This window comes from Aulostomus chinensis, chromosome 15 (genome assembly GCF_037954235.1).
Source record: "Aulostomus chinensis isolate RoL2024-O1b breed Wild chromosome 15, RoL_Achi_v1.0, whole genome shotgun sequence".
NCBI lineage: Eukaryota > Metazoa > Chordata > Actinopteri > Syngnathiformes > Aulostomidae > Aulostomus > Aulostomus chinensis.
Genome location: NC_141334.1, coordinates 4,552,708 through 4,579,079, shown reverse-complemented (window position 1 = coordinate 4,579,079; position 26,372 = coordinate 4,552,708). Strand labels below are relative to the sequence as shown.

Genomic DNA, 26,372 nt, shown 5'->3' with positions numbered 1-26,372 from the left:
CAAATTCTTGACCGGCTGAACGAGTTTGGTTTGTTTTTTTTTTAAATTGATGCCACATGAGACACAAACTCCAGCAGGATCAAAGTGCAAGGCAACACATTTTTATTTCAAAGGCCTAATTGGCGTTAAGGTACAGCATATTAAATATGGTTAGTCCAGACAGTCATCATCGCAGAGTAACATACCATTCTTTCCTTTACGTGATACATTCAGGCGGAGATATTTTACATACTGCTAATGTGGTGCTAACATACGAAGGCTGCTTGCTGCAGGTAACTGGGAGTCCGTTTCGCCCGCCGCCGCCGCCGTCGCCGTGACAACCAATCACCGCTGCTGTTCACTCGGATTATTACCTGTAGTTACTGAGAAGCGTTAGTGTCGGTGAAATGTTAGTGTTGTGATAGATCCTCAAGTAGCTGTATAACAGAATAGTGTATTTTACATCCCTGCACGTAATGTTATATTTCAATAAATATAATAAATAAAAAGTACAAACATCTGAATATTATGGAACCAGATCGCTATCAGACACTTTTTTTTTTTGTTTTTTGTTTTTGTCAGAGATACATAGCAACCACGCGCTCAGTGACCTGTCAGGGGCAAATAACACAACTTTGTCCTCAACTTTGTTAAAAAACAATGTTACTGCTTCAGAATCTGAACGCAGGAGGAGACCAAACAGGTCACGCTTTGCCCTTTGACCTTCAGACCCACGTAGATTCTGTTGTTACCCGGGACGCCATTCACAGCCTCCAAGTGTTGGCGGAGGAGTTTTCACTTTGACCTGCTCTCAATCCACTTCGCCAAAGTTGAGCTTCGTCCTTCAGTAATTGACTTTTCCAGGAACCTGCATATTCACGCCGCTGTAGTCCACCATGTACATGGGCCACTGCTGCAGGCACACACACGCACACACACACACACACACACACACGATAGAGCAAAGTCAGCCACGGCGGTGGTGAAAATGCTTTCACTGGCACAAGCAGGTCGTTGACCTCGCCTACAAGCGCTGTTTTAATATCGGCGGTAACGCACACGTCGGTGCTCGTCTGCCTCCGGTTCAAGGCAAACACACACTTTCATCCTGCGTCTCGTGTGAAGTATCCCATTATCTGCCTGTCTGTAGGTCCAACATGGCGGCGGAGTTCCAACAGACCACAATGTTCTTTACACACTCGAGAGTGAAACTAAGAAATGTTCATTATCGCGTGTCCAGAGGAAACAGAACCAAGTGTTTGTTTACATCTGGTCTGAAACTGCTGTGATGGAGAGAATCAGGAGGGCGGCGTTTGATGACTCCCGGTTCGCCGAGTCTGTGACACAGCAGATCTTTTGGATGCGGAGAACACAGAACGTGACCCGGCCTCGGATCGCGACTGATCCCGTCGGCGCTGAGCTTCAAATAAATAATGAAGCTCATCTGAAGACGAGAATATTAAAACTCGGATGTATTTCTGTGGGATTACACAGGCTGAGCGGCCGGCCTGATGCCCCCCATCCGCTCGTAATCATGATTAGAATTACTGGTCCGTGTTGGTTGTCAACACAATAGATGGCTGCTCGGCCCGGACGTCCAAACATTCAATCATCATTAATTAGAAAACGGCTCGTAGTCACTAAAACTCTCCGGTGACGTCATCTAGTTTTCTTTGTGCTGCCGACGTTTCTCTGCAGCGACATTCTTGTGCAACTTCCTTCATCGTTTCTCTTCAGTTGTTCTACTAGCAACAGCATTTCCCCACGTACCATTACTGGAATCTGATTGGTTGAAATGCCCAGGTCTGAGGAGGCCGGTACTCGGTTGCTCTCCTGGACTCTCTTGCGCTTCCGTCGATTGGTGGAGGCGTCTGTTCCTACTGAAAACACCAAGGGGGGACAGTTTAGCGCGACGGACTTTGCAGGAAGCAGCTGAACAGGCGATGAGGAAGCGCGTACCTGTGTTACAAGCCTGGCTGCAGATTTCTGCAAACGGTCTGAATGAGAGAGAAACACGTTTTGAACTCACTTCCACACTCAAACAGAAGAAAAGCTCACGTCTTTGGCTCCATGACAGCAGATCTGCATCACCGTCAGGATGTTATTCAGTGTTGCATTATTTACATGCGCTGCTGAGAAAGATTTATTCTGCACCGTCTCCCAGGCGGAATTCAACCCAAAGAATAAATGCAGCGTCGTGAGCTTAACTAGCAGGAAGCGAAACCTTCAGTTGGCGCTGAAACAGCCAGCGCAGTGACGGTTAGCAGGCTGAGGAATGTTTACTTCACTCACTGCAGCTGGCTCTTGATGCTGAATGTGATTTTTTCGGCCGCTTGAAGGATTTTCTCCAGGCACACGATGTCGTAGGTGTTTGGGTTTCGGAAAGGGATGTCATCTGGAAGGCCACTAACTTCGACAGACTCGGGACTGCCGCGGATGAGTTTGTACGGTACCACGACGGAGCGGTCCAGACCCAGAGCCTCACCTGAACACACAATAAACACCACAATCAACGCAAACTTTTTTCCTGACCACCTGCAAACAGACGAGACGCCGGTCCCGTCTACCCGGCAGATTAGTGAAAAATAAATCTTTTAAATCCATGCAGATGTTCAAATAAATAACTCATCGCCTCCGTGAGCTGAACTGGGGGCCGTAAATGTAAGTTTCCTTTCAAATTAGCGGGAAGCAGGAACGTCTGCCGGAGGAAAAAAAAACGAGGGGAAAAGACTGCAGAGAAACCCTCCCGCTAATGATGATGTGGCAGCTGTGCTGTGCGTCTTCCTGGGTAGCGGCGCTGCTGTAAAGGAACATTCTGGTGTTTTGTTTTCACACTGATCAACAGAGGTGCAAGAACAAGTACAGCTGATTGTTTGCTCCGCTCTCACTTCATATTTCCATCCTCGTCCGTCTCACTTCAACCCAAACCCGGGAGAAACAGGACAGAGGCCGGAAACAGCAGCTTCTAACCCGACACTGACCAGCTCCTTCAGCGAGGCTCCTTTATTCCGGTGAAACGGTGAACTGTTCAGCCGTGCGTGGGATACGCACTTTAACGGTCTTCAGTTCCTTTGGTGATGGTCGTGACAGTTTCTCCTCTGTCAGCAACTGTATTTTATTTACCGTATTTCTTGTTGAAGAGCTCCTTGACCTGCTCTCGGAGGACGACCTTCTCTCCCATGCGGTTGATGTCGTCCTCATCTAGCGGGTGAAGACGAGCTGGTTATTGGCCGGATTCACAATGCGGAGAAACAGCAGCAGCCTCAACAGCGACTCACCACTGATGGAGGCGTAGGCCTTCTTTAGTAAAGTGACCCGCCGAGGTGCTGATGGAAAAAAAATGAAAAACCACTACATTAATATTAATTTGCGTTTATCTTAATTGCCTGTAAAATATTTTAAAGTCAGTTTTTGTTCTCACCTGGTTTTGGAATGAGTCCTTGAAAAGGTCTGGAGGGAAAGAAGCATGAGCGGGTCATGTTGAGGTCACACTCCAGAGATTTGACAACATTTTTAAGACTTTTGTGAGCTTGATTTACGATGTTGATCTGTTACTTCAGCCCTCCAGTACCAAACTAAAGCTGCCAGCGTTCGCACACAACAGACGGTTGACGCTTCCTCCTGGCATTTCAATTTTTCAAACAAATAAAAATGGATGCAGCTGCAGAGCTCTGAGAAGGTCATGTGACCAAGGGTCCCACCTGGTGATGGTGAAGCTGATCTTGTCGGCGACCGCCAAGATTCTCTCCAGGTTCTGGGACCCGAATGTGCAGGGCTTCCTGAAGGGGATGCCGGGGGGGAGACCCTCGATGATGACTGAGTCCGGGTTGTTCTTGATCCTCTTGTAAGGCACTTGGACAGGATACTTGATGCCCAGTGCCTCCCCGTACTTCCTGTTGAACAGGTCTTGGACCTGCTCCCGCAGCGTGTTGGCCAGGTCGATCCTGGACAGTTTGGACTCCAGGCACTCTGGAAAGAGCAGACAGAAACTCTGGTAAACTCTGAGGGGGGGGGGGGGGGCTGATGAAAGCTGATCAACAGCATCAAATCAGTGACTGAGAGAAAAGTGCAGGTACCTGAGAATCCAGGTCTCTTGGATACGGCTGCAGAATCCTCTGTTCCTGGGGCCGCGTCCTTGGCATCCAGCTCTGCGGAACAACATTTAAAGGTCAAACCTCTGCGTTTGTGGCCTCTGACAGATTTAATGAAAACAACAGACATTAGCAGTTGCTTCCTCTTCCAGTGGCTGAGCTTTGACACAAATAAAATGTAGCCGTAGCTGCAGGAAATCCCTGCAAACTCCTCTACCAAAGTCAAAGTCTCTGCAAAGTCTCGCCGCTCCAGATAAGCTGTTTAGAAAAAATAAAAAGAGAGCATGAACTCTGTCTGACCTCAAAAATTCAAGCATAGAGAGGACAATGCAAATAACCTCAACAACCTGTGTTGGGAGCTGCCGGAGGGTGGAATGTTCCACACACAAACGTTCTCCTGCATGAATGAAATACGACACGCTGAATGGCTGCAGGGTTGCCTCGTTATGAGGCGAGAAGTTCTTAACCTCTCCAGATAATCACGCACTCGCTCTTCTCCTTTACCTCCTGGTTTCTTTTTGTGTTCAGTTAAATCTTTTGTTTGACTTGGTTCCTGGTGTTAAAACTCTTGGTATAAAGGATTTGCTGCGACGGAGGGCGGTGACCGCTGAGCTCGACACACGCGCCAGCCAATCACCTGAGAGCAGCAGCCTCCATTCCTGAGTGGAACCTACCTGAGTCACAGATGGGGATGGAAGGCATTTCTTGTTTTACTTGCTCAGTTAGCAGTTTAGGCCTGCAGAGCGACAAAAAGACGCATAGTCACGAAGCGGTTAACGGCCTCCATCTGAGTACTGCATCATGCGAGCTGATCAGACATGCGGTGCGCCGCCGTGCGTTCCTCACGTTTTGATGACAAACTGGATCTGACTGCTGGCAGCCAGGATCTTGCGCAACTTGGCCGCTCCAAAACAGTTGGGCCTTCTGAGGGAGATTCCCTCTGGCAGCCCGGTGACAAACAGATCCTCCGGGTACATCTGGAACTTGGAGTAGGGCACCTTGGCTGGTTCAGGGAGGCCCAGAGCTTCAGCTGAGGAGGACAGAGCTGCCGTCAGTAGCTGCGCTTGTGTCATCCACGTTTTAATTTAACATATTGAAATTATTCTTGGGAAGGACTACGATGATGTTCTGAATAATTCTAGGGGTCAGACCTGGAGTTTTAAGACAAACCTACAAGGTTAAAAAACAAAAACAAGTTATCATCTCAACAGTTGGTGGCAGTTTTAATAAAGAACTTTTTTTTTTTTAATTCTGGCTGAGAAGATTTGATCATGTTTTACTTCAACAACCAATACAAAGAGATAAATTCACTTGAGAATAAATAAACCATAGTAACTCTTTCAAATCCTCATGAGACGACTATTGGACCGCGTTTTGATTCTGCATATTTTTTCCTGAAGGCAGGGATTTGCAGTTTTTGACTGACGTTGACAGTAGCTAACAGCACGAGAGCCAGACACAGGCAGCTGAGTAAAGGTCAAGGGTTTGTGAGGCAGGGAAGTTAAGACAAGTAATCCCTCATCTACTGAGTTTAATATCATTGCAGCTGAATCCACACAAGAGCTGCTGTCACTCACCTGGATTCATGTGACACGGTCCAGATTAAAGTAATGAATCAAATCTTGATTTATCAGCAGCTTCAGAACAAAAGCTGCTCCCCAGCAGTTAATAGACCCGGATAAAAACACGATTTCACTTCGCACTCACTCATTATCGCCTGATGGAGAGAGAAATGTGCACAGGAGAACTACATTGTGACTTCGGCTGCAGTAAAATACAGTAGAAGTGATAACAGAGAGCAAAAGGCTGGACGGAGGTTGAACTCTGATGACTCAGCAGAGGAACCCACAACTTTCTGGATGGGTTTGGAAGTTGAGGAAGGACATCACCACCATAAGAGAGCGATTTCCTTACTGGGGCCTCTCCCAAAGTGAACCTGGGAAATGTCAAGGCAGATCCTCCTTTACACCCTTAAATGGCCATGAGGTGATCAATAAATGTGATCCTAGAGCCGAACTAACACTCAGCGTAGAGTTATTCATGCTTTATCTAAATATGAAAGTCCCTTTGGGATTCCCAGCCAGACAGTCTTGAGTCCCAGTAATGTTTTTAAAAAGCCTCTTGATCATCGGAGGATCGGGAGCTGAACACATCGGGGGCAGATAACGGCGCCATTGAGCTGCTCACTCACTCAGCTGAGGACCTGCGAGACCGTCCTCTGTTCCTGCTCCACGGATCTCCTCAGCTGAACTTCTCTGACAAGAAAACTAGACCTCTCCTCTCCTATTTCCCACAAAGGACACACCGATTCTGATGGGTTAAATTATTAAAAACACTTGAAAGTTACAATATTCATATTCAACACAGGCTTTAAGTGCTTGGAGCCTTCACTTTCTCCTACATGCTCTGCAGGTCCACGTAGAGGGGAGATGCCATTTCCTGCCCCCGCACCACGACAGGTAGCTCACCGTACTTGATGCTGAAGAGGTTCTCTACTTGTCTCCGCAGCTGAAGAATCATTTCACCAATGTCCTCCGCCAGACTTCCCGCTGAAGGAGTCACACACAACATTCACACCAAGAGTGATTACACGAGGGTGAGACAGCGCCATCGGTGCTACGCCTCCCCTCGCTAGCTTTGTTTTGATCAGTCCCACCTGCCTGACTCTGACCCGGTGATGACAAACGGACCCGGCAGTACGTTCATCACCAGAGACCAGAACAAACGGACACAGGGAAGCAGAGCAGTGGTAAAGGTGCAAGAACGGGGTTGATGAGTTAAGTGGAAAACATTTGTTGAAGTGGATGGGACGGAAGGCCTCGCATCCACTTTAAACCTCTGTTATTTTCTGTTTCTTGGAGCCAGGAAGCTTTTTTAGAGGCTGTTATAGAAGATAAAGAGGCTGCCGTTACATGCAGCTGCGACACTCTGCTTCCACCTGGCTCTCCAGTATGACGCTGTGTCCGGTAGCAGACGGGCGGCGGGTCTGATAAATATTCCACACAAATCATTTTCTTCCAGCGTCTGACGTCTGATTTGCCATCCTACCTTCAGAGGGTCTCCTGATGCACAGGGGGGTGGCGTTGGGTGACAGAGCCTCAGCTGCAAGGAGGAAGAAAACCGTGAGGACAGACCCAACTTACAAAAGTCTACCAGGGTTCGTCAACATCGGTACTGACAAAGGTCACGAAGGCCGTTTGCATGAAAAAGTGATCCAAACTAAAAACGTACGTCAAAATTTACCTCAGACGTTTTCAGACTGGAGGGAGAAAATTTCTCTTCACTTAAATATCATGAATCAATATTTCATTCCTGAATTGGTGTATCGGGAGCAAAATTATCAGTTAATAAACTTTAACTGCTTCATGTTAGCGTTCCCCCCCCCCCCCCCCAAAATCTTTACAGGTTTTAAATACTCACTTGATGACCAGTGGCAGCGAGCGGTTTAGTTGACATCAAACAGGACATATATTTAATTCTAGCCTACATTACTAGCCTGAATCAATACATAAAACTGACACGACGTCCAATTACCCGCCTCAGCTTTACGTCAACGACAAGAGAAAGGGTTCGAGTAAAAAAAACAACAACAAAAAACAAGAAAAAAAACATGAATAGAAGTGTTTAGGGTGAACATGGTTGTGGTTTTAGTTTCAGCCAGCAGGTCTGACAAGTCCAGCCAGATTCCTGTCAAAGTAAAGTCAGTGAGGCCTGTCGGAGCCACAAAGACACATTTAGATACTAAATCACGATATACCACAGAAGTCCTTGACTTTAAATTAAAATGTAAACGTCAGCTCTTGCATCGATGGAGTTTGTTTTTTTTTTTTTTTTATTTACTTTTGAGCTGTTCTGAGAGCCCTTAGTGAAGCAAATAACCACCGCACGTCATCTCTTCGGTGCTAACTCCTTGTATTCCACAGACAGATACGGAGCTCTGGCTGAGATGCTTTCTGAGGATTCAACATTGCCACAAATATCACAACATGACTTTCATTCTAAAATCTCAGATACAGCAGATCCACATCCCCGTTCATTCTACTACAAGTGATGTAATATACCAGTACTTCTTTAAGAGTATTTTAAAGCAAATATTACTATAAGACATCTGCACTTACCTTCCATTTCTCTCCTTTAGTGGTCATTTGTGAAAGAAAAGAAAACTTAAACAAAGCACAATCAAATCAATAAAATAAAAGGCCTCCTAGAAAGTGAAGCCCAAGGAAACATCGGGTAGACTTTCTCACAGCACCTCACTTATTGGTTGAATTGATTTAATACCAGGAGAAAAACTTGATCTGCCTCCTTTCCAAAGCAAATTTTGGGAGAGCTCTTTTTTGCGGGCGGCATCACATAACCAAGAGAGCACCCACACTGGGCCCGGCTGCCTCGTAGCAGGCTGAAGCACGAGCGGCGGCGTGCTGGAGCCTGGTATTTGCACGGGAAACTTGCGGCTTAGGATTTATATTTCATTGGTTGAATGTGACGAGGGGGGAAATCTAATCGACACACTGTAAAGCCCCCTCCCCACGGATAAACTCACACAAAGCCCAAGTGAACAAGGGGATTTGCGCCCGGTTTCTGGTGCTTCTGACCTCCACAGAACGAGCTGCTCTATGCCATCTCGGCCACGAAGATTGTTGACAAGTTGAAGATCCTGCGTGTGTTGATGGCAAACTGGAGGTTCGCCACAGCGTTTAGAACACAGCAGGCAAGTGAACGACATATTAACGACACAAAGCACATGAAAAAAAACATGCGCATGCCTTGAAATTCACCGCCCCGCTGTCCGTGCTCCCTGCCCCTGCTGTGCGGAATTGGAGTCGACCACGACCATGCCAGGACCAAGAGAGCAATCACACTAATCAATCCAATCAGACGTGAGGGGAAGAGCAGGAAGTACACAGTGTGAGTGGGCCCCAGTAGTGGTCGCCATTAAAACAGAGTTAAGACTTGACACATGAGGCCTGGGAAGCTCAGAGAGAGACTTAAGTCTACCCGAAGGTCCTTGGTATCCCGACTCTAGTCACCTATGGTTGAAAGGTGTTTCAGTCTGAGGAGAGTTAGACGGAGGTGGGTTCAGGGGACCTGGCGGGAGCAGTTTGGTGCCTCTAATAACTAACTCTAATCCTTCTGGGCAGCAGAACAACGTAACTCAAAATCTGGAAATGTGCACAATGCATCACTATTAATTAAAGGAGAATTGACCAAGAATAAGAATTTGGTTTCTAAGAGACTCGGAAGAATCTCAGAGTACATGGTGCCTTTCACAGATGAGAGCTAGTTGGGCAAGACAGGGGGACGGAAGAGCTACGGAGGATTCTTGAGGTTGCAGTTACTAGTGACTGGGAAAGTTTGGTTGTGGAAAGATAAGAGTGTCTGAAAAAAAGTGGTTTCATACGTGTGGCGGCTAATTTACTTCCTTAAAAACCAGCCAGTAGAGTGGGAGGTGGCAGTGGTGGGAGGGGGCGCTAGGTGGCTGTTAGGCTGCAGGTGGCAATCCAGGAGCTGCAGTGAGAAGACGGTAGGGGAAAGGGAGAAGTGGAGGTGCTGACGTTACCTGTGTGGTTTTCCATTGGGTGATGGGCAGCTGAGGGGACAGCTGAGGGGGCGGAGGGCGAGGCTGTGGCTGGACATGATGCTGCCAGGACAGGCTCGGCCACAGACTCACTGGGCTCCTCCCCGCTAGTTCCAGCCTCTGGAGACACACACACACACACACACACACTGCTTATATTGATGTCCCTTATGATATTTTGACATTTCCTGTCTTGCTGGTTTTAGCTCGCAAACATGTCATGATGGATGCCCCCCATCACAAACGCGGGGAGGCAGCTGTGCTCGCCGTCCCTGTTGATGGGGAGAATCAGCCGATGGACGTTTGCCAACCAAATCACATTGTCCCTGAAGTTGTTTATCTTGTAGGAGCCTTTCGAAAAGAATTCCAGTAAATAACCAAAGCTGCCTCTGTGTGGCCTGACACCGTGTGGAAGTGAGAGCACCTCTTAGTCTCTCAGTATCTTAAACATGAACTCTTTCTAATAGCCAGCAGGGGGCGTCTCCTAAAAAAAGTAAAGCAAATGATCGACTTCTCACTTCATTCATTACCTCAGGAAACATTTTCTTAACAACTTCACGGTGTCAATCGCTAGTTTAACGTCTGCTTCAACGCAGCTTCATGGGGATTTTGTCAATTATGGTCCCTTTCAGAGTAAAACAGACAATAAACTATGGTGTGTATTCGGGTGTAGGGGGGTTTGTAAGGGTAGAGAAGATCAAAACTCCATGAAATGAGTGTTCAATGTCACAATCACAAGATTGCAATTTTCCCAGTGTTTCTTTTCTCTCTATCCAGAGTAAATATTTCAATTATTTAAGTTTCCTTGTCAGCAGAGCCACAGCATCAAGCTACCTCTGCACTATCAAAGGATTCCCGTCCACTAATATTTGAGGGAAATATGTTGATGGTTCTGTTCTGACAGATTAAAACTCGTTGAAAACACCTTAAGTTGCTGTCGACTCAACTCGTCTCTGTTCCGTCCCCAACGTGGGGCTCCAGTCAACCGCATCCACCTCCTTCACAGTGACACTCCATCCTGCTACCCAAATACGGCTCCTCCTTATTATCATTATTATGCATAATAATAATCATAATAATAATAATAATAGTATTTATCCGCACCTTTTAGGACACTCAAGGTCGCCATACAAAAATCATAAAAATATTATGAAATACATCAAAATAATATGAAATGCAAACCATGAAACAAACCCAGTGAAATGCACTCAGTGACAGAAGCAGTGTCGAACAGCACTGATTGGACGGATACGCCTGTGGGAGGAGCTTGAAGCAGAGATTTGACGGTAGCAGGACAATCAGACTGTCTGGGTTCGGGGCAGCAGGCGAAAGCTCTCTGCCCCACGGTGGCCGATGGCGGTTATCCACAGTCTCTTAAGTTTGGTGACGGCGTCAGAATCGACGTGTGCAAGCGGCCTATCTGGATGCAGAGTTTATGACTACAGAAATGAATACATTCTAAAGCCAGCGTGCGCTCACTTACCTGGCACAGTAACTTGAATGATCTCCCCATCTGGAGGCTCTGTTTTAATCCTTTTCAAAGGAATGCAATCTCCTGAAGGACCTGGGGGGATTGAACAGTTCATTCTGCCTGAGTTCCCATCAGTGTGTGGCCACTGCATTTGAGATTTGTGGCTGTGTTAAACACATTTAAGTAGGCGACAGAATGTGCTTGAACTGTCTGGACGGCAAAACATGATGGCAAATGTGATTTAAAGACCTCGAAGGACCTTAATCTGATATTCAGGTCTTGGAATTACGGCTACTTCAGGAAACACAACACCGTAATCAAGAGTTTTAATTATGCAGAGACGCTTTGATTTGCACATACCTGCTTCACAGTCAGCCAAGGGACTCACACACGCACTTGTTGATCTGCAGAGGTAAAAATGGAACGCGCAGTTTAGAAATGATGGATAAAACATTCGCCGACTTTAGCCCTTAAACATTCGCTTTTTTAGTGCTAATATTTCTGGCGTGATTTAGATCGGCCGACCCATTTGTACCCGCTGGAACATGAAATTGCTTTTATTTTGCTTTACAATGATAAACGTCATCCAGTTTTCTGTCCTATTTTTGCACAGAACAAGGGACCCAAAAACCAACTGGCTATTAGAAGTTTTAAGGTTACCTTCACTTCTCATGCTGGACTGGAAATAAAGGACACACCCCCCTTTTACCCCCCCCGCCCCTACATTTCATATGAATATTTTAATTCAATTTCAAATTTTTCTTCCAATATACTGACAAACTCAGCATTTACTTTTTCTATAGCGTCCATGTCATGCGACAAAAAGATTTTTTTAAAAAGCACCAGCTATTAGTACTAAACAGGAAATACATGTAAAACCTCTTTTCATTGCGTGTTCTTGACTCCTGTATTTTATATTAATATTTTGGTCAATAAAAAATCATCCTTTTTTCTTTCATATGCTGCAATATTCAGCATTTTCTTTTCCAGTAGCCCCCAGTTCATGGATGCATTGCTGGGGAGAAGAACCTCTAGGTCACCCTCCTCAGTCTATTTCCACCAGGTCTCGGATGATCGGCATAAAATATCCATTTCTATGATGGACGGATGGACAGCCACTCTGTCATATTTCCACATTACAAACCAAGTCTGCGGGGATGAATGCGCGCTGACCTGCTGCTGTGAGGGTTGCTGAGTAGCTCGGCTGAGGTGGGCGGGATGCTCAGATTCTCAGGGAAGCTGTCTTCAGGCGTGGAGCCCAGGTCGTGCTTGCCTTCCTCCCTTGCAATCTTGCCAGCAGCTTCAATAAACAAGACACAGACGATGAACAAACATTGCATCTCCGTAGCAAATAACATCTGTGGCTCATAAATAAAGACGTGACTGAGCAGTTTTGAGTGCGAGCGGTTACTGTAATTAATTGTAATGTTTCAGACGGGTAATGGATGGCTAAATGCCTGACTGGAGTTCCACACACATGCAGAACAATCCTACAGAAGTAATCACATTTTACCCAAAGATCCTCTGGAAAAGACGCAACCCATTTTTTTTATTTTGATGAAAACACAAGCAAGACCTCGGCAGTGAGCCAAATTAGCTCTAATTCCATCTAATTTTTACTAAATGAACTGAAAAGGAAAGTTTTCAGCGCACCTTTCAGCTGATTACTAGCACTTATTATCTCATATAACCGGCCTATCAGATGCATCCAGCTGCAATTAAGGTGGTCTCATACATAAATCCAGCCTTCTCAGTAAAAATGGGTCTGGGAACATCGGCAAACTGCATCAGACCGTCAATTCTAACACATATCAGCTCATGGGCTGAATGTCTGGTACAAGATACATCTATGTCTTTGGAAAATTGATATATATGCATACAACAATTTGCATAAACCTATGACGCAAATACCTACATATATTAATAATCTATGTGTGAACAGTGCTGGCATTGACCAGAATAATCTGATTAGTGACACATTTCTGAATCTAGGGCGACTGTCAGCAAATCCTCAATATAGGACGAACACATGACGCCGGATTCATGACACCAATCGACACCTCTCGCTGCGGCTATTTTTCTCCAAACAGAAACCTTTGAGATCAGCTCATGCCCAGACATGATTAGAAAGAGTGGCGTGAGAAGTCATTAAGAGACAGTGATAATGAGACCAAGTCACAGCTCAAAGCTCTTAAAACAAAAGAAATGAATCAAGCTCTTACCAGTGAAAATCCTTTCATCAAACATTCTGGAATATAAAAGGGATAATAGGTAATTAGTCACTGAGTTCAAAGAATGTTGTACCTCTGAAGGCATGAATCACGGTGAGGAGAGTTCTTTCAGCTTGTTAACTGCTCTGAGACAAACAATCGCGTAACTGACTCGCTCATTTGTCATTGCATCCCTCTGACCAAACACAACCGCGTGGACGCCGCGCTGAACGCCTGTAAATACCGTCGACTCCTACTATTTCAAAGACATCTTCCTCCTGCTGAAAGTTTTGTGGGGAACGTGGCTGCTTAACATAACACTGGCAGACCTGGGATCAGCCAACCGCCTGCCTCTTGACCGTGAGTGCGTGAATCGCAGTAAAAAATAAATAAATTGATCTACTGAAGTAACAGCATAAACTAGGCTACAAGAAAACTGCTCTAAAAATTACAAATGAATTCCAAACAGTAACTCGAGTACATGCGACGTCACTTGTTACAACCCACTTCTGATCAATGATGACCGGAATGGGATGTAACTTTGGATTAATCACCCTTTCACTCTTTCCTAATTGTATTAACGCTAACGAGCTTCCTGCAGGATACGTTAAACAATGCGTTATCTCCAACAAGGCCTGGTGGTTCAATGTTAAACTGACAAATAAATGGCAGGAAGAGCAGCCATTGGTGCAAGAAGCTGGCAAGAAGGAGGTCATTTGGGACATGAAACGCTGTACTGTACCTGTCTGCGGAATAGCGTGCTAAAAAAACGCCGCTAACAGACAGACGGTATAATAAGCTGGTACGTCCTTCTTAAAAATCTTGTCTAAATAAACATTTCAAGCTGTTACTGGGAGGAGAGCTGGAAGGAGATGTGGTTCCACAAATAAGATCTCCTCAGATATTTTTGTCTCAGAGTTCCTACATCAGTCTGATACTACAGATTTGTACCAACAGTCTGCCTGATGCAATGCTTCGTACTGACATCATTTTAAAAGTGTAAAAACCTCCATCCATACATAATACTAGACACATGGGATATATTTTGTACTCTAATCTCAAAGCATCATTTACCGTTTCACAATGAAGCGGATTCCATGCCGTTCATCCAGGATGCGTTTGAGCTTGGGGACTCCGTAGGTGCAGGGTCTCTTGAAGGGGATCTGGTCCGGGATGCCGATGATCTCCACGGCCCCGGGGTCGCAGGCTATTTTGCGATATGGGACAGGCACCATGTGATCTAGCCCCAGGGCCTCAGCTGTAAGTACCCAGGTTTTTTTAGAAAAAGATGCCACAGAAAGAACCTCTCTGAGATATTCCATGTATGTGACAATGAATTTCTCACAGAGCAAAGCAGCCTCTAGTCGGACGCACGCTCAGCAAGATTTATGTCAATTATTAGAGCTAAATGAGACTCCGAAGTGAGCTGTGGGCTTTTTTTCCTGGGAAAAAAGATTTTTTAATGGGACGCCTGTTTTCCGTGGAATTTGACTGTGGTTACTTAGTATGTGTCTTGTGTATCACCGAAAATGAAAAATCATCAAACTGTGCATCAACAGTTATAAATGGAACACTGTATAATGCAAGAGGCACAGAGTGGGGAACCATGATTTCTGTGAGGTGAGAAAGACAACGCAAAATTGGATGATTAAAATATGAACTGTAAAAAAGCGAAATACTATGGAATCTACCAAAATGTGTGAGGAAAAAAAAGAAGCTGGATTTCCTCATTGCACAATCAGAGCCACCTTCTACACCACAAGATATTCAAAAGTAAAGTTTTCCATGTTCAAATGTAAATAGTTGAGACGCTAATGCTAACGAAAGAAGACCTCCAGGAGAAGTAAGGCTGGGGTCAAACGCACAGGAACTGGTATGATAATGGTGATATGCTAGTGTGCGAAATCATCAACGCCAAGTGTATTCTTTGAAAACAAAAAATAATTAATTAATACATTAATGGAGTAATAAAACCCAAAAGTGCCCCCCCAGCACAGACACACAGTCATGATTAAAGTCAAGCACACATTTAAAGCCAAACACTTGTGTCCTGTGGCTTGGTCACAGACAGCTGGTCTCTCAAGGACATTCCAGGTTCTGCTCGCCACATCGGCGCTCGTCTCTTCCTGCGTGATAAAACTGATTTCACAGGACCCTCAAAACAGAGGGGCTTTTCTCACCGTATCTGCTGTTGAATAAGATCTGAACACATTCTCTCAATGTGTTGATGTCCTCCGTTTCCCGAATGAATGAATCCCATTTTTCTGCAGAGACAGAGAGGACGTTCCTATGAGTATATCACATACAATGAAGAAGCCCGCAACTTCAAAGTAGCTTTGTTTCATTGTTGTGCTAACGGTTTAAAATTAATCTTCTTCATCTACTCAGTGTCAGCTCGGGATATTAGTGCAATCTTCTTATAGGATTACTCTTAACATCTTAGCTTAGCCCCTTAATGGTTGAGGGTTAGTATAGTTTAGCTTAACTTCAGTAAACAATGCTTGGCTACTGTTTAAGCCAGAAAATCCAAACAGGAGGACATGAAAAGATACGACACAAAATGCAAAGAAATCCGCCTCAGATGATGCAAATTTTTACTTCTAATATTACAATATTTATAGATTGTCTTTTTGTCTTGCTAAGCAGGTCAAAAAGACTCTGGAACAGAAAGTCAGTGCACGGGAGCCAGTGGCCGTGGTTTTCTCTGATAAAAAATAGGTGGCCTGGTTTTATAAAACATAATCCTCTACATCTACATCACAAGATCTACATCTTTTTTCAATCCCACCTGATTTTTCATGGACTATGGAGAAGAGAAGCCTCTTGGATATGTGGATACCAGCTGGACTCTGGCCCTGCTCACCAGGTAGCCGTGTTGTCTCATCTGTAAACATCAGATAAATTAAACAGTTTCATCTTAGTTCAGTCAGAAATGTTTGCAGCCTTTTTTCATTCTGCCTTGCACATCTTCAGCATAACGGTTTCGTATTCTTTGTTATTATGATAGTTATCAGCATCCTCACCACTGTTCGTGCCGTCCTTTGTCGATGTGCTCTTATCTGTCCAGCTGGCCAGTCTGTCCTTGCTCAGGTTGAGGAGGGACATGGGTTTGAAATCCAGCTTGCCATCTGGGTGGGGTTTGGAGGACATGGGCATGCCGTAGAGGAAGTTTGAGAGAACAGAGTTGGTGGAAGTGGTGGGACTTGATGACGTGACTACCTGGGCAGTAGTCTTCACTGGGCCGTGGCTGCTCTGCGACATGATGGCAGTGGAAGTGTTGTGATTGTGATCTGTACTGGACTTGGCTTCTCGAGCCAGATCTTCTGCTGGCCTGAACACACGCACGCACACGCACGCACACACACACACACACACACACACACACACACACACACACACACACACACACACACACACACACACACACACACACACAAAATAAATGAAGAATAGCATAATCAAGTGGGTTTCTGTCCCGTGTTAACACGTCCCTGATGACTATCCGGGCACTTCTACGAAGAGGACTACATACCGTATATAGAGAACTAGTTTGCAAAATGTAAACAACAGTTTAGGACACTACAGGGATCTGCTGAGGCTCGCTGTCCTCTCACATAGCCAGCAGAGTGCATGATGGGATATAGTGTTGGGATAGTGACCATTAGCTGTACCCTACTTCTCCCCTGGCATTGTGGGCCAGCTTAGAAGACGATACTGTAAACACTTTCATAGGATTCAGTGAGATTGCAGGTGCTGGTAGTTACAGAGGCAAAACTGCATCAAAGGCACCACAGGAAAGAGGCAGGACAACATATAGAGACTTGTAATGAGTTCCGCGTCACCTTGTCTAGAGCTGTTAGGACAAAACAAGCCGTCCAACCCTGTAAACCTGTACCTGCCCTGGAGAACAGCACAGTGAGAAGACTGTTTTCTGATGCGTGATGTCCTGTGTTATTGTGTTTGCAAGGCGTGTGATGGCCCTGAGATCTGAAAGGTTGGCTGCAGAAGAGCAGGAGGGGATTTGGAGTGATGTGCCACTGTACAGATGACCAACGGTCTTTGATGCTCCTTTTGTAAATATTCTCTCTTTGCATGCTGATCCAAGCTGTGTGTGCTTGCAGCCAAACACAAGATGTGACCGAGCTGGTTCCATGGTTGAATACAAGCATTCACACAGCCGTCTCTCATCCCACATACTCACTTTGCTCACTCACCTTTTCACTGTGAACTGAATGCGGTGACTCTGCTCCAGAATCTTCATCAGGGTCTTAGTATCATACTCCGAGGGCTTTTTCAGGGTGACGCCCTCAGGCAAACCGTGGGCCACCAGACAGCTGGGGTCCTTCTGGATCCATTCATAAGGCACAGGGACCAGACTGCTCTTCCCCACAGCTTCACCTGCACATGCCATCAGGCAGTTAGTGCTGTGCTACATAACTTGTAAAAGAAATAAAAAGTGTTTGATTCTTGACAACAAGGAGTGGCAATGAGGAGAGAAATGTTTAGGAAAGAAAAAGCACTGTGGGAGAGAAACATGTTGTCTTTAGGGATTCCTTACTGTAAAGCACAGTGAAGACTTCCTCTACCATCTTCCTCAGAACAAAGATGTTGGACTGAGCATCGGAAGGAGCTCTCGGTTTCCCGTGCTCATTGTCCTTACTCAGTTTGCTGGGATCGCCTTCCTGGTCTTTGGTATGGGTATTGGCTGTGGTCATGTTTTGCAGACATGGCACCCCTGAAGCCAAATAACAAGACAGACATTACAGCGGTGTGGTTTCAGAGTGAGTACATGTTGTTTTCACTCATTGATGTTTATCTGATAAAGACTAACATGAGCAGAATGGCAGCTCCACTTACAGGGTGAGAGAGAGAGAAACTTACGACAAAACTTGTAGAAGTCTGTCTGGATTTCCCTCCTGGAGTTGAGGAAAACTCTGCCCCTTTCTGTGCCAACGGCAATCACGCTGTCTTCGTGTACGGTGACGCACGCCACCTCAGCGTTGAGTTTAGACATCGCCATACACTGAAATACAAGCACACAAGGATTTTTGACTGGTCAATGCAAAATGAATTAAATAATAAATACTAATAACAAATAGCTAGGCGGTTGGAAAATATTCTCATGGAAATATTGATTTAAAAACAATGCCTGTGTTCAGAATCACCTACTAACATACCACCCACACATTGGTGTTTCTCAAAAACTGGGCCGGGTCCCATGGGTGGGCCGTGGAGTGCTTTCAGGTTTTGGCTCATTTTCAGCCGGGGAAATTATTTTTTCATTAAAGTAGAATAATAATCTAAAAACGTGATGAGATGTATATGTCCAAGCCATATGAGGTTTATACAAGAGCTAAAATAATAAATCACTGACAATAAATGCATTCTATTTATTTAGTTCCATCACTCCTGCCTGTCTCACAGGGAGTGGTGTTATTGGATTTAAATTATGCATTTCAGATAGATTATTAGATTTAAATTCAAAATTCATTTACAATACAGATGGCAGGAACTACATTCTCAGTTTGACATCATACTGTGCAAACAGCACATTAGCAGGTGATAGTGAGCACAGCCAGTCATTGGGACACAACAGAGTGAGACCCTCAGAAAGGAAACAGTGTGGTTTCTTCCCTTGGACGTACCACTGAGTCGAGGGCAGACACCAGGCTGGTGAGGATCTCCTGTCTGGCTGACACCAGCGGAACCTGTGGCTCAACCCGGGAGTTCGTCCTGACGCCTTCACACGCCAGCTTTCTCATCTGAGCCATGCCTCTGCTGGGACCAGATGAACACAGTTTAGCCACAGTGCTAAAGACACAAATCCTGGACAGTAAGAGGTCCGGCATGCAGTCATGACCACACATAGCAGCCATCTGTATTCAACAAAGTTTCCGCTGACATCATTGGTTTGGATTTAAGCAATTTAAAATTTAAATTCAGACATCGATACAACACTGGAGAATGAAAGTCGAATACAGAAAGAAAGGGTAGAAACTTATTCACTGACACCCTGGAGCACCACACGACTACCAGAAGGTGGCTCCTACACACCTAAAACCTGTTTGCCAAACTCCATTTAACAATAAAAGAGCGGAAAAAATACTTTTTAAGAAGTGAATGTGGGTAGAGTGCAGTGCTTCAGAGGGATCCAGCCTTAAAAACCCAGTTTGACTTGATGAATAAGATCTCGTGTCTGTCAATCCACAGTATGAAACAGGTTACCCTAAACATAATCATGAAAATTCCCTAAGCGCATTAACATGCTAACATTTGCCAATTACTCAACACAAAGTGCCGCTAAGGCTGATCGGAATTAACACTGAAAGTATTTGATCAAAGCACCAAACACATTTTGCATCCATTAAATCCCATTTGTTTCTCAAAAAAATCTGATGTGATTCTCAAGTCCGATACATTCGATAGTGATGCTATCACACATCCGCAACCAACCTACTTAAGACACAAACTACGGTGGCCAGTATCAGTGGAGGAACCGGTCGCAAGTGACACAAAAGACTCTTTGTTCTTTTCTTTTCCCCCCAATTTGAGCGTAAGGATGGTAGACACTGAGATGCTTCTGTTTCTGCAGTGACGTGGTTTAGATTGGATGCGCAAAAAAAAAAAAAAAAAAAAAAAATCAGCTTTCATAGCGACACGTCACTCGGACCCACAACCGTTAATGTCATGGTGGTGCCTCAGGAGAAGTCAGACCGTGAGAATTCAGACAAGCCATCATCTCAGGAGCCTGCATGTTGGTACAGTAGTTAACTTCATGGCAATCCCATATTTACTTGAATAACTCACTCTGGAGTGACAACAGCACTGCTATCGTTACGCCAAGCATACAAACCAACAAATCCATCAGAGTTAACCAACTGGTGTTCTCCTTGCCAACTGGGACTAATTAAGGCACTCACATGTTCAGATCATGATCACTGGTGGATGGCAAAGGAAGAAGAGACACTGACTAATGATGGGCCGTCGGCCATATAAATAGAGACTAACATCCTATCAAAGCAAACTTGCATGAACCCAAATAAAGAAAAGACCCCAAATGTAAATGAAAGCAAAGAGGCAAACAGATAGGAATTGTTTAAAAAACAACAACAACAAAAAACGCTTGGATAAAGCCAGGCACTATGTTCTCATGGCAACTGAAACCCGTCTCCTTGGAAACTAATCTCAGGGCATTTGAACAATGCAGCTCTGGCCTTTAATCTCTGCAGACACTGGGAACCATTATACTAGCCTCTGGCAGGCCTGAACCACTGACTCAATAGAGAGAGGACAGAGAGGTGGAGAGAGATAGGCAGAGAGAAAGAGGAGGGTGGGTGGGTGTGGTGGGGTTCAGCTGCACCAGTCTGAACGTGCCAAGTCTATTGGCCATCTAAATCGGTCTCCCCTGAGGCCACTGCAAACATTAGCCCCCCTCCTAAATTATTATGGCCTCAAAATAGACGGCCTCTTTCCCTCACATATTTAAAAGGCACAGGAAGGAGCAGGCAGGAGAGAGGTGGAGGCTCGAAATAATGCCGTGTCAATTACTTTGCAAACGGCAAGCCTAATGTCGTGGTGCAATGATGGTTCTGTGAATATTAAAGACTTCAGTGTGGAGCAACAAAGTAACTCATTTTAACCACGAGTCTATTGTGAAGCTAAAAAAAGGAAATCCACTCCAGCATTCGTCAGAGTAAATCCTGCTGTTGCTCTGTTGATAGACTCCAACTTTGTGGACCTGCCAATAGCATTCGCTGTGATTTTCTCCAGTTACTTTGACAAAAGCTCACTTATTCTCTCAGCCCATAAAAGTCCTTGTTAAAGTGGTAGCTACAGGTCGAGTCACGTGCTTGACATCGGGGCTTAACTTCTGACTTCACAGCGGAAGGAACACAAGGTTTCTACTGGACTTGATTAGCACGAATCAAGGAATGAAAAGTCCCTAATTCATTTAGAGATGTCTCATGAGGATCTGTGAATCTTGCAGGGTTCTTCCTGCATCTTAAAATCCTGGGCGAGCTGCCTGAATGCTATTTGGAGCTCTCTGTCCCCACTCAGTAATGCCATGAAGCTATTTACTGACAGAGGGTACTTTGGCCACTGATCCATATTACGTCAATATCAACACAAGTCTGTCAAGGTGACCAACAAAGTTTTTATGATCCTATAAAAGAGAACACTGAGGTTGCTCTAACAGCTCTATGCTTTTAACAATAAGGTACAGAGGAGGACTCAGTCTCCTCCAAAAAAGAGCAAAAAAATGACAACAAAGAGTCACAAAGGCTGGTTTTCTACCAACATTTACCTTCTCTAACATTTAAGCTAAGCTAATCCTTACGTCTGGTATGAGACGATGATTTCAACCGCATTTGATGGTTTGTTTTCCTGGAAGTCAGCGTCGCAATGGGTTCCTTCCGCCAAAGACAGATGGGATTTTTACACTGGATTTTGAGTAACTGAACAAAATAAAGTAGAAGGCAAACAGAAATCTATGAGACTTAAGCACCAGACAATCTTAAGCAAGATAATCTTCACCGCTGATCATTGCCTGCATGACTTTTACAAGCTTAAATGCAATCTTTAGGAGTACAAAGCTAACTTTATGGCATGACGAAACTCCACCACAGACGCGCGGCCTCAACATCACCTTATCACTTCAGCATGATTTAATGTCTGCGACAACCTGTGTGGTCTTGTTTAGCCGCTTGCTACCAACCGCCGTTTTTAAGACTAAAACTAAGGGATTCTTAATTGTGACCAAGTGATCTTATTTCAGGTATTTAACTGAAAAAAAAAAAAATCCCAATGACTTTGAGACGAACAAACCGAAACTTCAACATCGCCAACTTATTTTCCAGGTTTTACGACTCATTCCGATGCCATTATCCCCAACACTGTTTTAACTCCCAATCTGGTCAACCTCAAATACATCAGTCTCACGTCCAAACCGAGACTGATCCACTGCAGTCATCAGAGGTTGAGCAAATTACACTCTCATATGTACAATTTGTACGACCTGGGAGACTTCACTGCTGTGTGCTTCACCTCCAAGCATCCTTCTGGGTCTGAAGCTGCTCTGCTTGGTTCAGTCCCATTCAGCAGCCCATCAGCGTTATTTCCCCCCACCTGCTCTATGTGAATCAAAGACACAGCAGGGCCTCTTCACTCAGTCCACCTGTACAATCCATCAGCTCTGCCGCGAACAAAGCTGGTAATATTTCCAGCTTTTGTTGACGCTGTCAGAAAGGTAATAACTCAGTGTGTTTGTAATTGAGGCCATAGCAGGTTCTGTTGAGTACTGAAGTGCATTATACTGAAAGCTGTTTTCTATTGTTCCTATGTTCTGCCCCCCATGCATGTTAAAATAAATAAACATGCAGTTAAATCAATATGTTTGAGAGAGCGTTGATCAACAGTGAACATAATAACACGGTCATGATCCACACAACAACAACAGGTTTCACATTTCAATCTTCGGTCTGCTCTGCTCCAAATGGGAACACTGAGCCACAACTGTCAAATGCTCTGACACAAAAATGCTTTCTTCCACATTGGAACACTTTTTAACTTTCATTTTAAGTCTTGCAGTCAGGAAGCCGAGCACGATAAAGCACCTACAGTATTTGTAACTCCTGACATCTGCTGTGTACCTGTGTGAACTGTCTATCACCCGGTCACGCAAAGAGGAACTTGAAAGACGTCACAGACCAGTAGTCACCAAGGGCCATTAGCCAATTAGCCAACAGCCCCTTTACACCACCAGTGTCACTCGTCTTTTCACAGCTGTACTATTTACTCACTCTTTAAACACATTTATGTATTTCATATTTTGTTGAAATGGTGCACAGGGCTGCTGATTGCACATGCTGTTTTGTATGCTTAATTAAAAAGCAAACAGTCTAAACCAGCCGAGTGAAGACCGCCTCCTGTAACACGCCCAGCGATAAAGTTGTATCCTGCCACAACAGGTGCAGAACTGCGAGTGAGGAAGATGCCAGTGATGCACATTCTCACTTTCTATGGGACCACGCAGTTCCCCTGAGGTCTAATTAGTTAAGATAAGTGTTAGCACCTGTGTGGGAACGCTACAAATGTGCAGGGCTATCAAGACCATCCTGGTGTCTCTGCTCACTGTCGCTGCTCAGTAGTTAGGTCAATACTTCAGTGGTTCATTTTACACACACACACACACACACACCTTTATACTTTCTGGGTATCAATTCCTGGATAAACAATATTATAACGCAGTTCTCTGATGATGTATATGAAGAACAGAATAGGAATTCACTAGCAGCGTAGACACAGCACGGAAGTGAAATACACTGCCATATAAATCGATTTAATATATTTTCTTGAAAGGCTGAGAGGGAAATTATTTTATTACATCCTTCCCCATGCACACAAGGGGGTAAAAAGCCGGAGAAAAAAGTAACCATTAAAACCCCATCGGTATCTGCCAAATTATTATCTTAAACATAGATTCTGATATTGACCCAGAAGTTCACAATTAGTCGCTCCGGTAACCTGCATTTGCAATCCCTTCAGAGAAAAGCCATCACTGACATTGATTTTGAGTTGTGGCAAACCACCTTGTCAGCTGGCAATGTTATACTTAGTTTTATACAAGTTTTCTTTTACTGGCCATGAAGCGAGTCAGGCTACAACAGCAGTCACACAGGGAATCATCAGTGACACATGTGGGGCTACGAGTTGTGGAGAGGTTCCTCGGGCTGGCAGAAGCACCATTAACTCCAGGTCACATGGGAGTGGAGGGGAATTACATTGAAAAACTGACCTCAGAAGGGAAGAAGAAGAAAAAAAAAAGAGCCTGAAACCACAGCATGCAAAACATGGGTGCAATAAATACAGTGAATCTCTATTCTTCCAGAGGACATTAGTGTGTGTTCATGCACAATCTATCTGTTGATTCACTGTCTTTTTCTGCTGTTAAAGGCAACTTTTATTCCAGTCAGCTGTTTTTTTTTTTTTAAGTTTAAAGTTAGTACCAAGTAGAGACAGGCAGGCATAGAGAGATGAAAAAGCTCTCTGCTGCTGCTTTCACATTTCTCACAAGTCAGTCCTTGATTTTCCTATAAATGAACATTTTGTAAGGACAAGATTTATTGATAGAGGAGTTCAAAGTTGGTGTTACAGTTGGGTTTGCTGCCATGCTGTAACAAAGTTGGAATTAACTTATCAAAGCTTCACCGCTGTCAAAACCAATACTGTTCTGCTGGAGATTTAAAAAAAACAGAAAAAAACAATGTGATGGTTATTTTGCTCTTGAACTCTTGCTAATTTGGCTAGCTGGCTTTGTTGTGCTAGCTTGTAAAGAAAAAAAAAAAACCTTTTCGTCACAGCAGTAAACAGACGGATAATTTAGCAAGGACACAAACGTTGTATCCCAAACATAAATACAGGTTAGCACTCCACTCGCACTGGTACGAGGAGAAGTCACTCCATCATTAATTCACTGCAAACTAACGATAACCTTTCTACGCTACCAGGCATGTGTGTAAGTAACCACCGCTGGCTAGTCGGCTAACGGTATCATAATAACGTAAGCTAGCTAACTAGCTAGCTAAACTCGTTAGCTCTCCCCTATAGCCCTCTTGCTAGCTTGCGCTAGCACTTTCCTTTCATCTCCTCCCCCAGCCCAGAAATTAGGTAATAATCCGTAATTCCTAAATGTTCAACCACAAAACCGAACACAAACGTCGTGAACCCAGTCTACAACAGTTCACTATTCCGAAAAGAGATGGCGAAATCTCACCTTAATTAGCGATTAAATAGCCTTGTTGCTGCTGTCAATCCCGGAATAGGTATATTCCCCCGTTTTAATCCATCAGAAACGCTCACAATTCCCATCCACAATGTAGCCGTAGCGTCTGCTAAAACATCGTAATCCGGAACATCACAACGTTGACCTCGATCCCTCGTCTTATTGTCTGTTATATGTGAATGTTTTCTCAGTTTATTTCTCTTTTTTTTCCCCTTAACAGAGCAGGGTGTCCCTTTCCCCTTTCTTTGTTCTGTAATCCAGTAAAATTGAAACTCATTCGCCTCCTGCTAATCCCAGCCCAACTCAACAACAGCATCTATTGGCTGCAATTTACATACAGGATTAACGGAGGAACCTCTGGAAATACCCTCGGGGAGCAGATTTTAAATGGAGAGGAATTCCTGGTGTATGTCCTATTTTATTAGGACTGTGACAGTTAAATCACTGTCTGCCACTCCACTAACTTCCCCATTCAGTTCAGTTTAGGAAAAAACACACACACACACACACACACACACACACACACACAAAATAACCCCTGCATAAATATCTTTGTCCAGATTATATTTTGGATGGAGATATATCCCAAAACGGTGTAAACAGCACATTTCTGTTAATCTAAATTTATTATATAAGATAGTCATTCATATTAAAATGCCAAAATTAAAGTATATTAAAATCATGTGATCCCACTGCATTGTTATTGTCTGTTCAGTTTACGTTTTGACTGATTTCAGGCCAAGTGAAAAACACTGGAACTACATTTCTCCATGCGTCCGCGCACTTCTTTGCTTCTCGCTTGCAAATGAATGTATCTCTTATTTATTCAAATGTCACCAGCATAACCAATCTGCCCTCCAGCTGGAGAACTGGGACATGTGGATAAGACCCGACATTTGCCAAAGACGACGTATCTGGAGGTTAGAAATCCTATGAAATATGCAGCATCTGGGCGTTGCATCGCATCATCAAGGAACTTGGCAGTATATCTGCATTAAGGAATTAATGCGTCCTCTTCTGCTTGACACGACTCATTTTAATAACTAATGCGCGCCGGAGAATACGATCTACAAGGCACAGTTTATTTTAGTTCATGTCTGCGTGAGTAAGAGGAGGGTAAATGGTTGGTCTCTCTGAGGTTCCTGTGGAAATCTGACTCCCCTTTCAATGTGGAAATATGCCCATCAGCTGGGCTTTCCCTCAAAAAACAAACACCCAGTGACACCTGTATAAAAGAAACAACACCACCAGGCCTTGCCGA

At 44.5% G+C, this 26,372-nt stretch overlaps 1 protein-coding gene across 4 annotated transcripts; it reads right to left on the bottom strand.

Annotated features, from left to right (window-relative positions):
- Positions 1-91: 91 nt before the first annotated feature.
- gtf2ird1 (GTF2I repeat domain containing 1) lies at positions 92-25,492 on the bottom strand. 4 transcript variants are annotated; one of them, XM_086226247.1, is made up of 27 exons: positions 25,103-25,492; positions 18,975-19,104; positions 18,211-18,352; positions 17,888-18,064; positions 17,544-17,727; positions 16,353-16,660; positions 16,118-16,213; positions 15,510-15,593; positions 14,404-14,587; positions 13,342-13,367; positions 12,293-12,419; positions 11,480-11,523; positions 11,132-11,212; positions 9,631-9,768; positions 7,119-7,172; positions 6,539-6,619; positions 4,917-5,100; positions 4,745-4,806; positions 4,056-4,127; positions 3,681-3,948; positions 3,401-3,429; positions 3,258-3,305; positions 3,103-3,180; positions 2,272-2,464; positions 1,939-1,976; positions 1,750-1,856; positions 92-892 (listed from the first exon to the last, which is right to left on the bottom strand). In XM_086226247.1, exons 2-27 carry the CDS (start codon positions 19,098-19,100, stop codon positions 824-826), a joined length of 3,000 nt encoding a protein of 999 aa, XP_086082373.1. In that variant the 5' UTR covers positions 19,101-19,104; positions 25,103-25,492; the 3' UTR covers positions 92-823. The 4 variants fall into 4 exon arrangements, with proteins under 4 accessions (XP_086082373.1, XP_086082372.1, XP_086082370.1 ...); XM_086226246.1 differs by having other exon boundaries at positions 92-889; positions 1,750-1,859; positions 25,103-25,491; XM_086226244.1 differs by having other exon boundaries at positions 1,750-1,859; positions 18,975-19,107; positions 25,103-25,485.
- Positions 25,493-26,372: the final 880 nt, after the last annotated feature.

Excerpts from the sequence above, each read along its gene's own strand:
- gtf2ird1 (XM_086226244.1), bottom strand. The coding sequence starts at position 19,100 with ATGGCTCAGATGAGAAAGCTGGCGTGTGAAGGCGTCAGGACGAACTCC. Across the intron at positions 14,588-15,509 it reads CTTATTCAACAGCAGATACG|CTGAGGCCCTGGGGCTAGAT; the intron begins GTGAGAAAAGCC and ends GGGTACTTACAG. Across the intron at positions 2,465-3,102 it reads GCTCTTCAACAAGAAATACG|GTGAGGCTCTGGGTCTGGAC; the intron begins GTAAATAAAATA and ends TTGTGTGTTCAG.